The sequence below is a fragment of the Protomyctophum bolini genome (assembly GCF_963924005.1).
Source record: "Protomyctophum bolini genome assembly, chromosome: 21".
Classification (NCBI taxonomy): domain Eukaryota; kingdom Metazoa; phylum Chordata; class Actinopteri; order Myctophiformes; family Myctophidae; genus Protomyctophum; species Protomyctophum bolini.
This window is the reverse complement of record NC_137882.1, coordinates 23,932,897-23,946,758: the sequence shown is the minus strand read 5'-3', so window position 1 is coordinate 23,946,758 and position 13,862 is coordinate 23,932,897. Positions and strand designations below refer to the sequence as shown.

Genomic DNA, 13,862 nt, shown 5'->3' with positions numbered 1-13,862 from the left:
CAGACAATAGCTACTGTACTATATTTCTTTTGAAACCACATTTCCTCTTCTGTGAGAAATGTAATGTTTACACGGACGTCAGGTTGCGGTCTGTGGGCAGACGTGACTAGAGTCCCATCCTAGGTTTGTCTGTGTGCATCGTCCCTTTTTTAGCTTATCATTAAGCATGACAGTCAGATGAAATATGTCACACGCCAGAGAGAGGGCTAATTCTATCCTCCACACATTGGCAAGCGGGGAGGGACAAAGAGCAAGAGAGGTTGAGAACAGTTTTAACCACCGCTGCTGTCTCACAGGGCTGTGAATTGCATGATTTGCATCCCTACTTTGACTTGTAAAAAAGAAGTTGTTGAGAGCTTCTTGATGAGAAAAGGCTTCTCATGCTGTTCTGTATGTTGCTGAGGTTGTGATTCTGAGCTGTGTGTGTGGGGTGTGGGGGTGTTGTTTGTTGCTTGCTTGCTGCTTCAACCTGCTGCTAGTCTAGGTGTATTGATAGCCTATACTGTTATTCTCTTCATTATATTTCTCACTGTTTCCGTCTTTGATTATCTTTCTTTCCCCTATTCTGTCTCAATGCCATTAAGGCACTACATTATACCATGTCTCACTTTGTTGTTTTTCTGGTGTATTTGCCACTGTTGTCCTGCACTTTTTTGCCATGAGAAAATAATTGTGTAAGTGTTGTTGCTGTTTTTTACTGTTGAGACCGAAGACATTTCCACACGTGGACAATAACTGAAACTAACTAACATCTTTGTCTCTAATTCTCTCCACCTCTCTCTGACTCTGTGTATTGCCCTCTACAGAGCTGCAGGAGTCCTCTAGGGCAGCGTCCGGTTCACCCAGCAGAAGCGTGTCTCATCCTGCAGCGTTGGACACATACATCGACGGCTTTGGACAGGGAGAAGAGACGACAGACGCAATGACAGCCAGACAGATGTCCATCAAAGACAGGTGAGCCTCTTCTTATTGCGTGTCAGCAAGGCTTCAATCAGCTCCATGTTTGTTTTTGAGAGAGAGAGAGAGAGAGAGAGAGAGAGAGAATTATTTTAAGTTGTGTATTTATAAGAAAAAGTCCTTCTGCACACCTACAATGGACAGGTGCGTCGCATAACTGGAACTGAAAAGTAGAGAAAAAAAGAATCCCGCACAGTGTCTTCACTTGAGTTTAGATTTATCGAGCAACGTTTCGGTCGTCAGACAAGTTGTGTATTTAAAAATATGGTTTTACTTTTTCAGTTACCATTATTTTTTGTCCCCCCCGCCCATCCTGTGCCTTCCCTCCGTCCTTCTATCGCTGTGTGATCTCACAGAGCATATCCTGGGCCCCTATACCAAAGATGACCAAACTTATTGGGTTAAAATCTAGTTAAGCACTGTGTGTGTGTTTTACCAAAAGTGGGTCACTGTGAACCTAAAAGCCCAATCACTGCTTTTCCTGATGGGGGACTATGGATTGTCCTGCAATCATTTCCCTTGTTATTACAGCTGTTTATATTAATTAAGGTTCTCGGTTCATTCTGCAGTAGACCAAGAAAAACACACCACAACCTCCACCTCAACTCTTCTCGTGAGAAGTAGGTTAGCAGGAGAATGAGAAGATTTATCACAATGATAACAAACCGTTCAGTTTTAGTCTCAGTACTATTGTGGTCAGTGACGGCAGGACAGAGCATTTCATAGTAGAGAACTGGAATGGATGGAACATACTTTTCTGTTCAAACATTAAATGCTGCTTGTGCTTCTACAGTAGGAAGGAAAGAAGCGTTATATTTGTGACATTTTGTGTCCAATTGTTGTTCCCTTGGTAATTATGCAGGTCTTTTCACCTTTTTTTCATTGTCATGCTTGACAATCGTGTTTTTCTATTATAGTTCTATAGTCCCAGTTTCCTGCACCCAGCTGGGAGCAGAGAATCTGGGTTAGTTTGTCAATTTGCCTTATCTGCTGCAATGCTATCCCAGAATACTTCAAATACAAATTGTGGTACCGTAGGTGGTACATTGTTAAAAACAGGGCTTTAAAAAGCTTAATCCTACAGTACAGCATGTGTTCCATGATCTCTGTCGTGTTTGCTAGTATACTAATCGATAAATCCGTAACTGGGTGTGCTGGATTTAGCTGCTCGTGCACGTCCAGCATTGATTGCATAAGTACAGTTATGTCATCTCAACAATGTTACCAAGCACAGTCTGCTGGCTGAGCTATTAAGCTACACTCTGGCTGCAAATTGATTGATGTAATGGATTTGTGTGTGCTACTACGGAGACAGGCACGCACACATGCAGCACACGCACACATGCAGCGCACGTCGCTGACACTGTTTCTTTTCCTTTTTTTTTGCTGCCCAATACACATTGCATGCATGATGCAGACCTAAATGTCTACGTCTGTGTAACATGCTGCTCTCACATCTCTCACATTCTTTCATGGCGTTTTCATGTGTTAATAGATCTCTCTGTGCGTCTGCGCAACAATCCCCCTCTCTCACAGCGCTCTGTCTCAGACATACAGCTGGCTATGTCCAGTCAATGTTCCTTTTTATCCTGTCTTTTGGTACAAAACCGGTCGGAACAGCATGTCCCCTCACTGGGACACAGTGAGGCGGTTTGTAAGACGGAGAGAGAGAAACCCATCCAAACATGCGTCCCCCTCCCCTGGTTCTCTCTGTTCAAGCTGGTCTGCTTCCCACTATTAAGAATTAGTGCTCAATGAGTGAACCTCTGTTCTTTAATTATGCAACATGTTTTAGTATGACTGTCTGTGATCTCATCGTGCATATTCAGCATAACTGTGTGTAATTACATTTTGCCAGTGTACGTGCGTTAATCATAGCCACTATAGTGCTTTAATCACATTATCTCAGTGTAGTGCTTCTTAGAGCTTGAGTTATTCAACTTTTTAAGCTTGATGCCAAAAGTTAAATCCGTTATCTATCTCCCTGGGACCCAAATGGACAAAGACACTCTACTGTGCTGTACTTTATGTTCTATAAACGCATATAACTGGATATTGAAATGTCCATAAATGGATGGATTCATAATTATAGTAGTGGACTCAAGAGACTAAACTATAAGGCTTAGTACTAACCAGTAGCTTTACTGTTAAAGCTTTCTATTCTTAAATGTACTGCTCTGTCTGTCTGTCTGTCTGTCTGTCTGTCTGTCTGTCTGTCTGTCTGTCTGTCTGTCTGTCTGTGTCTGTCGATATACTGTACTTAATGTGGTTAACCAGGGTGTAGGAAACAGGACAGTATAATGAAGGGACCTGAATGAACTGAGGGCATACAGTTACTCCCAGCTCCAGTTACACTGACTGACATCTCCCCATAAGTGACGTCTGGTGTGAATGAACGTGCTCATGTGTCACTAGTGTTTAGCTATATTCCAGACGGTCACAGTATTTGTAAGCGTGGTGGCTGCTAAATGACACGCTTTGCTGGCTCTGTTTAGCGTCCTGTTGCTTCACTGCAGAGAGCCTGTGGACACGCTCGTTTGGAAGCCAAACTTTGGAAAACCCTGTTCTGTGTTCACCTCAGTGTTGTGACAGAGTGAAGTACAGTAGAGAGGCTAATGGGGGGAAAAGAGATTCTTGTTACAGTAAAAAATGCAAGCCTAGTTGTGAAAGAGATCCCCTAGCTGTGTGAAGAGATGAACCGTGTGCTATAGTATAGACTCTGTCTATGTTTTCTGGTAATGTACTGTGACTTTCTCTCATTAAATTACCTGATGTACTCCTGTCCTCATCGAGGCCAAAATGTCCTCACAGTCTTACAGAAACACGAGTGCATCCCTCAAAGTGATGACATCTTTTTGGCCTTCACTTCTAAGTAACTGTGTTAGGGTTAGGGAAAATTCAATTTAGTGCTAGAAGCATGCAAAGGCTAGCCAATGTTTTCTCTCTCATAAATTACCTTGTTTTGTTAAAATGTCACGTTAAATAGGTCTATATTCTGTTATGAATCATTTTCCTAGAACAACGATTCCTCATCAGGGGTTTGCGCCGGTCTCTCCATCTCTTTACTAAACAGAAAGTACGTGTTCAGTTTCACGATGCCAATTTCATCCGTTCAAGATAACTCCTACAGGATAAACAAGTGAAATAGGAAGTGATGAAACGGGGAAACAAATGAGCAGACAAATGGAATTGGAACGCTATAAAATTGAAGCTGATAATGATTAGATTCACTTTAGATGGTCTTTATTGCCACTTAGTAGATGCACTGGTTAGGTATACAGTATAGTAAGTAAGTTAATAGCCTTGCCGAGCCATGAGGCCCATAGGGGCAGGAGCCTATATCTCCTGTTTCTGTAGCGTGAGGCAGCTTGATGTACAAGTACACCCCCTGGACATGACGCTATAGTATATCGCAGGGACTTACCCCCAAGTGTCAAGCAGGGAGGCACTGGGTCCCATTTTTACAGTCTTTGGTATGACCCGGCCAGGTATTGAACCCCGACTTCCCAGTCTCAGGGCGGACACTCTAACCACAAGGCCACTGAGCTGGTATACAGCTGGTATACAGTATAGTACATGTGAAAGACTTGGCTCTTAAGCTCCACTACAATAATGACAGAGTCTCTCGTCTATTCGATGGATGAGTAGACAAGCACAAGCCGTTGTTTCCTCTTATAACGGCGTGGCTCCTCATGTGCATGGGAGAGAGTATAGCCCTATCCCTGGGACACAGTCTTCCACAATACACAATTCCACTACAATAAAACATCATAAATCACTGAAAACATAACAGCGAAAGTGCATAGTGCACAGTCACTCTTTCTTTCCTATTATTTACTGTAAGTGTCTGATGGCCTGTGGGGGAAAAAAAACTCTTCCTTTCCTTTGTGCTTTGAGGCTCTTGTATTCCACCGTAGAGGGGTGAACAGGCTTTAGTAGTGGTGGGTGGAGTCGTTGGTGATCTACAGTGATCTGTAGAGGCAGCGTGGATGTAGAGGTCCTCTAGGGCCTAGACTAGGCAGCTCACATCGAGGATGATCTCTGCGGAGCGAATTACCCTTTTCAACGCCGGTCTCTGTCCGTACTCCTTATTCCCAGAACTGTCTCATTCATCCTGATTTGGAGGAAATTGGTGACCCACCTGAAAAGTTTATTTTTTGTTAAAGAGTTGGGGTGACGAGGAGACCCCTGGCTGTTACGGAACACTCTATAGAGCAATGATAACTATCAGAATAAATATTCAACAGAAACTATATCCCTTACACCACCTTTTAATATGCGGGTGCTGCCGTCTGTCTGTGAGATTTCTCCAGTCTCCGTCTTCACGTATTCTTCCCGACATCTCTGTTTTCCATCATCTGTCTAGACTGGCACTGCTGAAGAAGAGCGGTGAGGATGACTGGAGGAACAGGATCAACAAGAAGCAGGAAGGAGTGAAGCTGGCGGTGGCCGAGCGCCACGCTCAGCTCTGGGAGGTGGAGCAGGGCTTCAACAAGAAGGTAACCGCCTGATCCACACCTTCAGCCTTTGACCGGGAACGTACCGTACCGTACAGTATAACAGCAGTGGTTCTCAAAGTTTTCAGGCTTTTCAGGCCTCATAATAAATAATGTGATTTGAAACGGGAACCTCCTGCCCGGGTCAAGCACGTGGAATCGTAGGCAGGAGTTGAGGCATAACATTTCGTTTGGCTCGGTTCCACAGATAAATATTGTGAAAATATAGGCGATCTTCTGCGAGCGCGTTGATCGGCCATTTTCAAGAAAATGTGCCTCGTTCATAAGTAATGTTTGGCCAATATTTGACCATTCTTTGTTATAGTTTGTTTTCTTTTTTCCGTTTCCTTTTAGAGTTATTGAATAGGTCTCCTTAACTGTCACTTTAGAAATGTGCAGATACATTGTATACACTTTACTGTACAGTATGTAGTTTTGTTTACTGTTGAGTGAGAATACAATCTTGAAATTTATTTGGGGACCCCCCTGGTTCAGTTTGAGAACCATCGGTGTATAGCAAAGACTGGCTTTCTGTAGGGTATCTGCCTTTTGAGCTGTAGGAACATCTGTTGAAATAGTTGGATATATTATAGTTCTTTAGGTAGATTCAAACCAAACCAGTTGTGGATATATCTAAACAGAGAGGTTGTGTTGTCTTTTGTCCTCTGATCTGTCTTTCTGTTTCTCTCTTCTGATCTGCACCTTTTGCAACACCTGTTTCATGTGCTTGCAGTTGTATTACATAAGTCATGTGCATGTTCTTGAACAGCAGAAATGTAGTATCTAGTAATGGTTTCAGCATTCAGTAGCTTTTTGTCGCTGTCGAGCAGAAGCGTTGATTCTCTATATCTCATATTTTTATTGTGTTTTTGCATAAATTAATTCCTTCTTTTTATATGTATGGTAGTGTTGTGGAAAAGTAGCTAAAATAGTCAATTTGCAAGCTCTGTTCGAGGGTTTTATGAATATTTAACTCATGAAAAGTGTTAATGCCCAACAGCAATGATTTGATAATCCTTCATAGTGCACCATTCAATAGTTTACATAGTCCACAGTACTCTTTAATGTGGGTTCTGAGTTACCTACTTGGTTTCAATTCATATCTTTATAAGAAGATATGGCTATATATACTTAATTTGCTTTTGTTTAGTTTTTCGCTAACCAACTGTATGACGGCTAACTCTTCACCCAACTTAAGCTCTATATTTTCACTCAGAGCAGACTATAATTTGAACCTTACATCTCATTAGACTGCATGTTTTCTGTAAACCTCTCCATCATTTTTGTTTGCCTTTTTACTCCGTTTGCATGTTCTTTTTTTCTCCTTTCAAAATAAACCTCATTTCCATCCCTGCATGTGGAGTGTGGTTCTGTTTCTGAAAGGGCGGGTTGGACTGTGACTACATGACACACCTCTCTGTTTAGAATTATTCGCAACACCGCCTGCTGTATCTTTCCATCCAACAACTGTTTTGCTTGGCATTTTCATTATCCGAGTTTGTTCAGCTTAGCTTAGAGTGTTTTGTTTTCCAACCATTTTTCCAACTTCTGTTTTTACTTTGTGTAATTAATTTTGGGCTCCGAAACATGTTTTCCGATGGGTTTTGTATTGTTGTCGACTCCCCTTTGGTGGAATATCAGACACATTGGGCTTGGAGCAGTCCTTTTCCTGGCCATGATTAAAAAGACAAAAGTGCAGGGGGAATAGTTCACAATACTTTAATCAAAGAGCATAAGAAAAGTCTCCTTAATCAAGTTCAAGGCTTGGCTTAGGGTTCAAAATTAGATTAGGAAGTTGTTGTTCTACTTTTCTCATCCTCCCATTCAGCGGAGCCAGTGAACCCAATCACTTCCATAATTTCCTGCGATGCATCAAAGGAAAAGGACAGTAAGGACAGGCTAATGAGACTGGAACAGAATGCTGAGAGGTTACAGTAAATACAGTCATCTGTTGTTTTTGCCCTAGTAGTGTAATAATGGGCATTCAGACGAAAGGAATCTCACAGTGAGATGAGTGAGATGTTTCTCTAGCGAGGACCACACCAGTGATCAAGATGCGCTTAGTAGATTTTATTGTAAGAAACGTAGATGAATGCAATAGCAAACGGAAGGGAGATCGAGAGGCTAGTATAGGAGAACAGAAGTGATGTGTTTGAGGTGTGGTCCTGCTGCTCCTGAAGTTCTACTAATTAGCTGCAAATAGAGATGATGAATGATGATGATTGTGAGTTTGGGGCCGATCGGATCTTCGGTGCTGTTTGTTTGGACCGGGCTCTTCAGAACATTATGTACCTTTTCTCCCCCCACCTGGTCACGGTTCTGTAGGACGATGAAGTGCCCATGATGATCGATGAGTATGATGTGTCCGATCAGCATTGGGTAAGAACTTAAGAAGACCGGTTTCATAAGGCCAGAACCCAGGCACACACTCTCACCCTCACTCAACACAGAGGAAGGGTATTTATCAAGTGGCTCAAAGTCATCAATCCACAATCAATAGTTTTCTGTAGAGCATATATACAGTACATCCCTTGATAAATACAACCCTCAGTGTAACACGGTGTTGTGATACCCACCGGCAGTGGTTTGTGTGTATGTTTGCTTGTCTGTAGATAAGGTATTGCAACTAAGTCGTGGCGCTATGGTGTTTGTGTGTGTGTCCCGGCTTACAATCATGGTGATGGTGGTGTTGGTGTTGCACTGACGTTTGTTGTGTGAGCTTTTAAGTGCTCTAATCAAAATGTCAAAATCAGACTTTTATCAAGGCTTTCTCGTGTGTGTGTGTGTGTGTGTGTGTGTGTGTGTGTGTGTGTGTGTGGTCTGTATCCATGTGTGTGTCTGTGTGCGCGTGCGTTTGAAATAAATGGTCTTAAATCAGAGTTTCAGTGGTGATGATATTTAACTCTCCTACTATGGCCAAGGCCATCTCCGTCTCTGTTCAGATTTTCTCTTAACTGCATGACTTTGATAAACATAAAGAATGTGGGTGTTGTTGTAATGTATGAGACTGGATGCACTGACGGCAACATTCCCTTCTTTCATTAACAAACCTCAAGGACTGAGCCCTTCTTCCCTATACCTGCTGTGGATCAGTGACATCTAATTCCAACAGTCTGGCACACTTGTGCTTTCTTTCCTGTTCTGTTTCCATTCCAGCCACTTCTACTGTTTATTCCGTCCCCATTTTGGTGTGGGTGTATGTTTTGCGTGTGTGTGTGTCTGTGTGTGGGTGTGTGTTATTCCACGTTCTATGGCCATGCATCAATAGGAGCCTGTCTTTGCCTGTACTTTTTCTCCTGAGCCCCCTGTTCATATTTCTCTCCCTGATGAGCCCTTGAGCCAGGTAGGCAGTTGGATCAGGTGTTGCTGTCTGCTGTCTGCCTGCTCGCTCGGACCCCTAATAGTTTACAGCTGACATCCATAGATCATCACCCTTATTATTAACATGCTCTGTTTATTTATTTTAAGAAACAAAATATTAGTATAGGCGTGTCTGTAGAATTTGAAATAATGGGCACATGTCGAGCACACTCCAAGGACAATAGATTTGACATTCCTGATACAGAAATAGTGACAAGAATCCACGTAGCAGCTCCTTTGGTCAAAATATTATGAAATGCCAAAGATTCCTTTAAAATATAGGGTGTTCTTGTATATTTTACCACCCATACTATATTTCCTCACCAGCCTTGCTCACTGCTTTCTTTCCTCACTCTATCAAAGCTCTGACACACGCCTATGAATCTACGTAGCATGACTTATAGGCTTCATTGCCTATATAGCCAACGATATAGGGCTGCTCTCTCATCTCTCCTCTCTATCCTGACCCCTCTCTCTTCCATCCCTCCTCCTTATCTCTCTCTATCCTGACCCCTCTCTCTTCCATCCCTCGTCCCGTGTCCCTCCCTCTGGTTGTGAAGGCCGACGTCTCCCCCAGTCAACCGCAGGTGGATGAGAGACATCCCTGGAGGCGGAAGGTGACCGACCACACCTGTCCAAAACGCAGCACTGTTATTTAACTTAACAAGATTTAAGTTAAACAATGTTAACACCCCGCCCTTCTTGCAGTCCTATTAATACAATGAATCGAAAGTCCCTAGCTGCTCAGCGATTTGTGTTTGTGCTCACACTGTGTTACTAAAATGACGTTATTGTCACTCTTGTCAGAACTCGTCTGCTTGTGTCATACTTTGTCTGCTTTGTCTCACTTAAAAAACTTGACGTGAAGCAATAAAACAGCAACTCGTACAATTGGTGTGACTGATTGCTTTTCATTTTACACGTCTGGCTCTTGGTGTTGTGAATGACATCACCGTCCGGCAGAGAACTCTAAACCAGGCGTGATGCTCTCTGAATGTTGGGAAGGGAATGCTTTTGTGTTTGTGTCAGGAAAAGATGTGGTTAAGATGTTATTAATGCCCTTGTGCTGCTTGGCTACTGTGGAGTCCTGTGAGCGTGGCCCTGCACTGTGGAAGTGTTGTGTTGCCGTCTCTCTTCCGGAGGGTTTTTGTCTAACGACAGTGCCTTGTTCCTCTGCTCCTCCTCACCTCAGCAGAGGATACTAGCGGAGGACGTGGAGGAGAGCCAGCACATCGAGGCCCAGATGACCATCCAGGACCGGAAGCAGCTCATAGTGGCCCGGGAGGAGTCCTGGAAGTCCAGGGGAAAGGGAGCGGCCAACGACTCCACGCAGTTCACCGTGGCCGCGCGCATGGTCAAGAAAGGTCAGTGTGGTGGTCAGTCATTACAGTCTTTGATGACATCTGCTCCACTGCCCCCACGCTGTGCTGTGCTGTGCTGTACTGTACTGTACTGTACTGTACTGTACTGTACTGTACTGTACAAGCCCTCCTCCCTGGCCTGTGTGTTTCTGTGTCTGACTGTGTGTTAGGCTGTGCAACAGTGGCACTTGGTGGTGAACAAATGCCCTCCCGCGCCTGTGGAATGCCCTCCTACCGACCACTTGAGAGCCCCACAATCTACCGATGCTGTACTGTACTGTACTGTACTGTACTGTACTGTACAAGCCCTCCTCCCTGGCCTGTGTTTCTGTGTCTGACTGTGTGTTCGGCTGTGCAACAGTGACACTTGGTGGTGAACAAATGCGATAACGCTATATTCGTGCTCGGACACAGCCAGGGACAGACCCAGGGACACAGCCACACACACAGCTGTCTATAGGAGGTTATTATACCTTTCATGCCGGGAGCTACCTCTGTGCCTCATAGCAACATCATTTTTTATATATTTGTTTTTAATAAACCCACTACCGCAGTACACTAGTGACCATGACGTTGGTCCATAGATCAGTCATATTACCCAGAGACCCCCTTATCAACTGCCCCCCCCCTCCAACAGGCAGCTCGAAGTGGTCACTGTGTGGTCTTTACTCAGACAGTGAATGCTTTCATGGCTGGCCTGTTATCCTATTAGCGAGGGTCCAGGAGAGAAGGCCCAGCTGGTGGTGGGTTTTGTATGGGTGTTTGGTTCGTGGGCTTAGCAAAGGAATTAGCAACATGCATGGCTAATGGAAAACTGACACACTAGTTCAATTCCGGGCTGGCAGGATCCACTAAGGAGCTTGACGTTTTAAAAACATTTAAAATCTGCAAAAAATCTTCAAGCTCACCACGCACCACATTGTGGCGGCGCATGTGCGCGGCCAACGACCTCACACAGCTCACTGTTGCCACCCACGTGCGTGGTCAACAAAATGTCAGGGGTCACCCCAATCTTTTAATGACCCTCATGTCCGTCCTAATTCATTAAACTTAATTCCGAGTGAATTTTGCAGGTATTGATCTTTTTGTCATCAATGAATGATTGTATGAAATGTTATACACGGCAGCACATCGTAGTTCTCTGTTTGTGTACCAGGGTTGGCTGCCCCCTCGGCCCTCCAGCCGTCTCCATCTCCATCCAAACCCAAGACCAACACGCCGGCCATCTCCAAGCCTCTGGATGGTCAGTAGTATCTCTCTCTTCTTATCTTTAACTTTCCCACACTGTCTATTTGTAGCTATTTATTTATTTTTACTTCCTCTCACTTTTGTTTCCCACTGTCCACTTTTAACTTTTCCTGCCACTGTCCAACTACGTCACGTGATAATTGAATACAGGCGGACAGGTTAACTTGTCCCTCCCTTAAGCACTTGAACTCTTTTTATTTTAACATGTTTTTCTATTGAAGGAATGTCACGGACAGTTAGTCACCAGTAGAACTCTAATAATAGACAAATATTTCATGGAACAACAATTCAACAATTCAATTACGTATATATAGGGTTTAAGTGGTTAACTATTATGACTTTAGTACTTCACTGTCACCATTGGCCAGAACAGATTTTACACACGGGTCCCTAATTCAATCTTCCAATTTCATTTATAATTGTGCACAGGTTTGGTGTGCCTCTGATGTACTGAATGGGCCTCATTCACGAAAACCAATTTCTTTCAATTCTAGTTACTTTTGTTATAAAAGAACCCACGGAAGGTCAACATAGTATTCATGAAACATGCACTGGAGTATGAACCCTAGGTGGACCGGATTATGAACGCCAGTTGCTCCTAAAATGGATGCGCATCATGCCTGCTGATGTTGATTTGCATTAGTGGACATCCTTTCAACACCATACAAGGCAGTGAAAGCCAGAGACTGGAGGTCTCTGCCTTATTAATTAATTATGTTTGATGCCCGGGACGGAGATTAATCTAAAAAACATTAGCACCATAGCAACAGAGCGCATTTTGTGAATGAAGCCAATATCTTACAGTATGTTTGTGGTTCCTAAACATCATTTTGGCACGTATGTAATGTGTTGTCTTTGCCCTTTTTTGTTTAAGACGTGGACGAGATCTCTCAAATTGAAGGTGTATTCTAATTTCATTTGGTGTTGTACCGTGTGCATTTTACATCATCATTAAAGTAATGAAACATCATAAATCACTAATAGTGATATTTCTATCTGGCTACTTAATGTCTGATAGAATATTAAAGCTGTTGGTCTTGCCTATAAAAATGCATGAGCCAGCAAACTATTGAATGTATTAAAGTGAAAGTGATTAACTGTGACTGTGACATGCTTGTGACAGTTAATCAATCAAGTTAATCAAGCAATCGCCTGCAGATAAAATTTGATCTCATTCATTTGAATGTAAGTGAAGAGTCTACCCAGTCGACCCATTCTCAATGCTTGTTCAGAATTCATTGCTTGGTGAAGCACTAGTGTCAAACATGACTTCTAAACAATCAAATATCATCATACCTGTGTGAGGTCTGAGTGAAAAAAACAATGTGTTGCATCAATGTGGGTTTAACGTGTGTCTGGGTGTTTGTGTGTGCGTGCAGAGATCAAAGCCATACCAGACTTAAACCTGGAAACTGACAGAAAACTGGACAAACTGGAATCCTTCCTGGGCAAGCTCAACAATCCAGGTCAGTAACGTCTGTGTAGTGTAGTTGTTGTAGAGCTCCTCGCTGGAAAGGTGACCCTTGGTTCAATTTTCCACAACGCCATTTGTCAGGCGGTGGAAAGGATGTGATGGTGAGTGTCCCACATTTTGTGATCATGTGGACTTGGTGAGCAGAATGTTCTTGGTTCAAGTCCAGGCTGTGCCAACGTGTAGAATGTGACCACCATTAAACTTTGTTTCCATCTGCAGTCTGAACAGTCTCAACCTTGAGATTGGGAGGTCGGATTCCATCGCAGAGTCATACCAAAGACTATAATAATCTTTAAGAATGGTACACAATGCTCCTTGCTTGGCACTCAGCTTCAAGGGTTTGATTGAGTCCCTGTGACATACTAGGATCATGTCCAAGGGATGTACTTGTACATCAAGTTGCCTCAAGCAAGCTACAAAAACAGGAGATGGGCTCTAGACCTAAAGACCCCATGGCTCGGTTGGTTCCCAAGGCTACTTACTTATACATCTGGTGTAAAGGGCCTCGCAAACGGGGAGCGATAAAACGCGCCTATACTGTAGTTCATTTTCAATGAGACCTGCGTTTTTGCTCGGAGAAGTCGCGGTGCGACAACGCAAGCGTATTTACGTGAGCGCGGTCCCGTGAATTTGTTGCGCGTCTCACCAGACTTGGATTCAGTTTAGCTTTTTTATTTTTTTTACGCTTGCGTTGTCACGCCCCTCTTCAACAGACCTGGAGGAGACCTGTGTTGATCCAGGCAACAACGGCTGCGTTCCTCGCTTCACGTTTGCAAGGCCCTTTAGACAACTAATGATTTGTCACTGAGATTAGGATCATGTCGAGACACACACACACACACACACACACACACACACACACACACACACACACACACAGCAATGGTTGTGCAAAATTATGTATTTACTGAGAGGCACTAGTGGTGGTAGTACAGGCACTGTACAGTACAGTCATTCCACTGTTTT

General features: G+C 43.5%; 1 protein-coding gene across 8 annotated transcripts in view; it reads left to right on the top strand.

The window, feature by feature from the left end:
• The window catches only part of svila (supervillin a), a 96,527-nt gene that overhangs the window by 61,076 nt on the left and 21,589 nt on the right, over positions 1-13,862 (top strand). For 3 of the 8 annotated variants that reach the window (XM_080793906.1, XM_080793907.1, XM_080793900.1), the window contains 8 exons: positions 807-954; positions 5,324-5,456; positions 7,779-7,832; positions 8,722-8,796; positions 9,374-9,430; positions 10,006-10,177; positions 11,331-11,417; positions 12,802-12,888. In XM_080793906.1, the coding sequence (XP_080650032.1) occupies positions 807-954; positions 5,324-5,456; positions 7,779-7,832; positions 8,722-8,796; positions 9,374-9,430; positions 10,006-10,177; positions 11,331-11,417; positions 12,802-12,888 (813 nt within the window). The remainder of the gene's footprint in view (positions 1-806; positions 955-5,323; positions 5,457-7,778; positions 7,833-8,721; positions 8,797-9,373; positions 9,431-10,005; positions 10,178-11,330; positions 11,418-12,801; positions 12,889-13,862) is intronic. The other 5 variants (XM_080793902.1, XM_080793901.1, XM_080793903.1 and 2 more) reach the window with 5 other exon arrangements.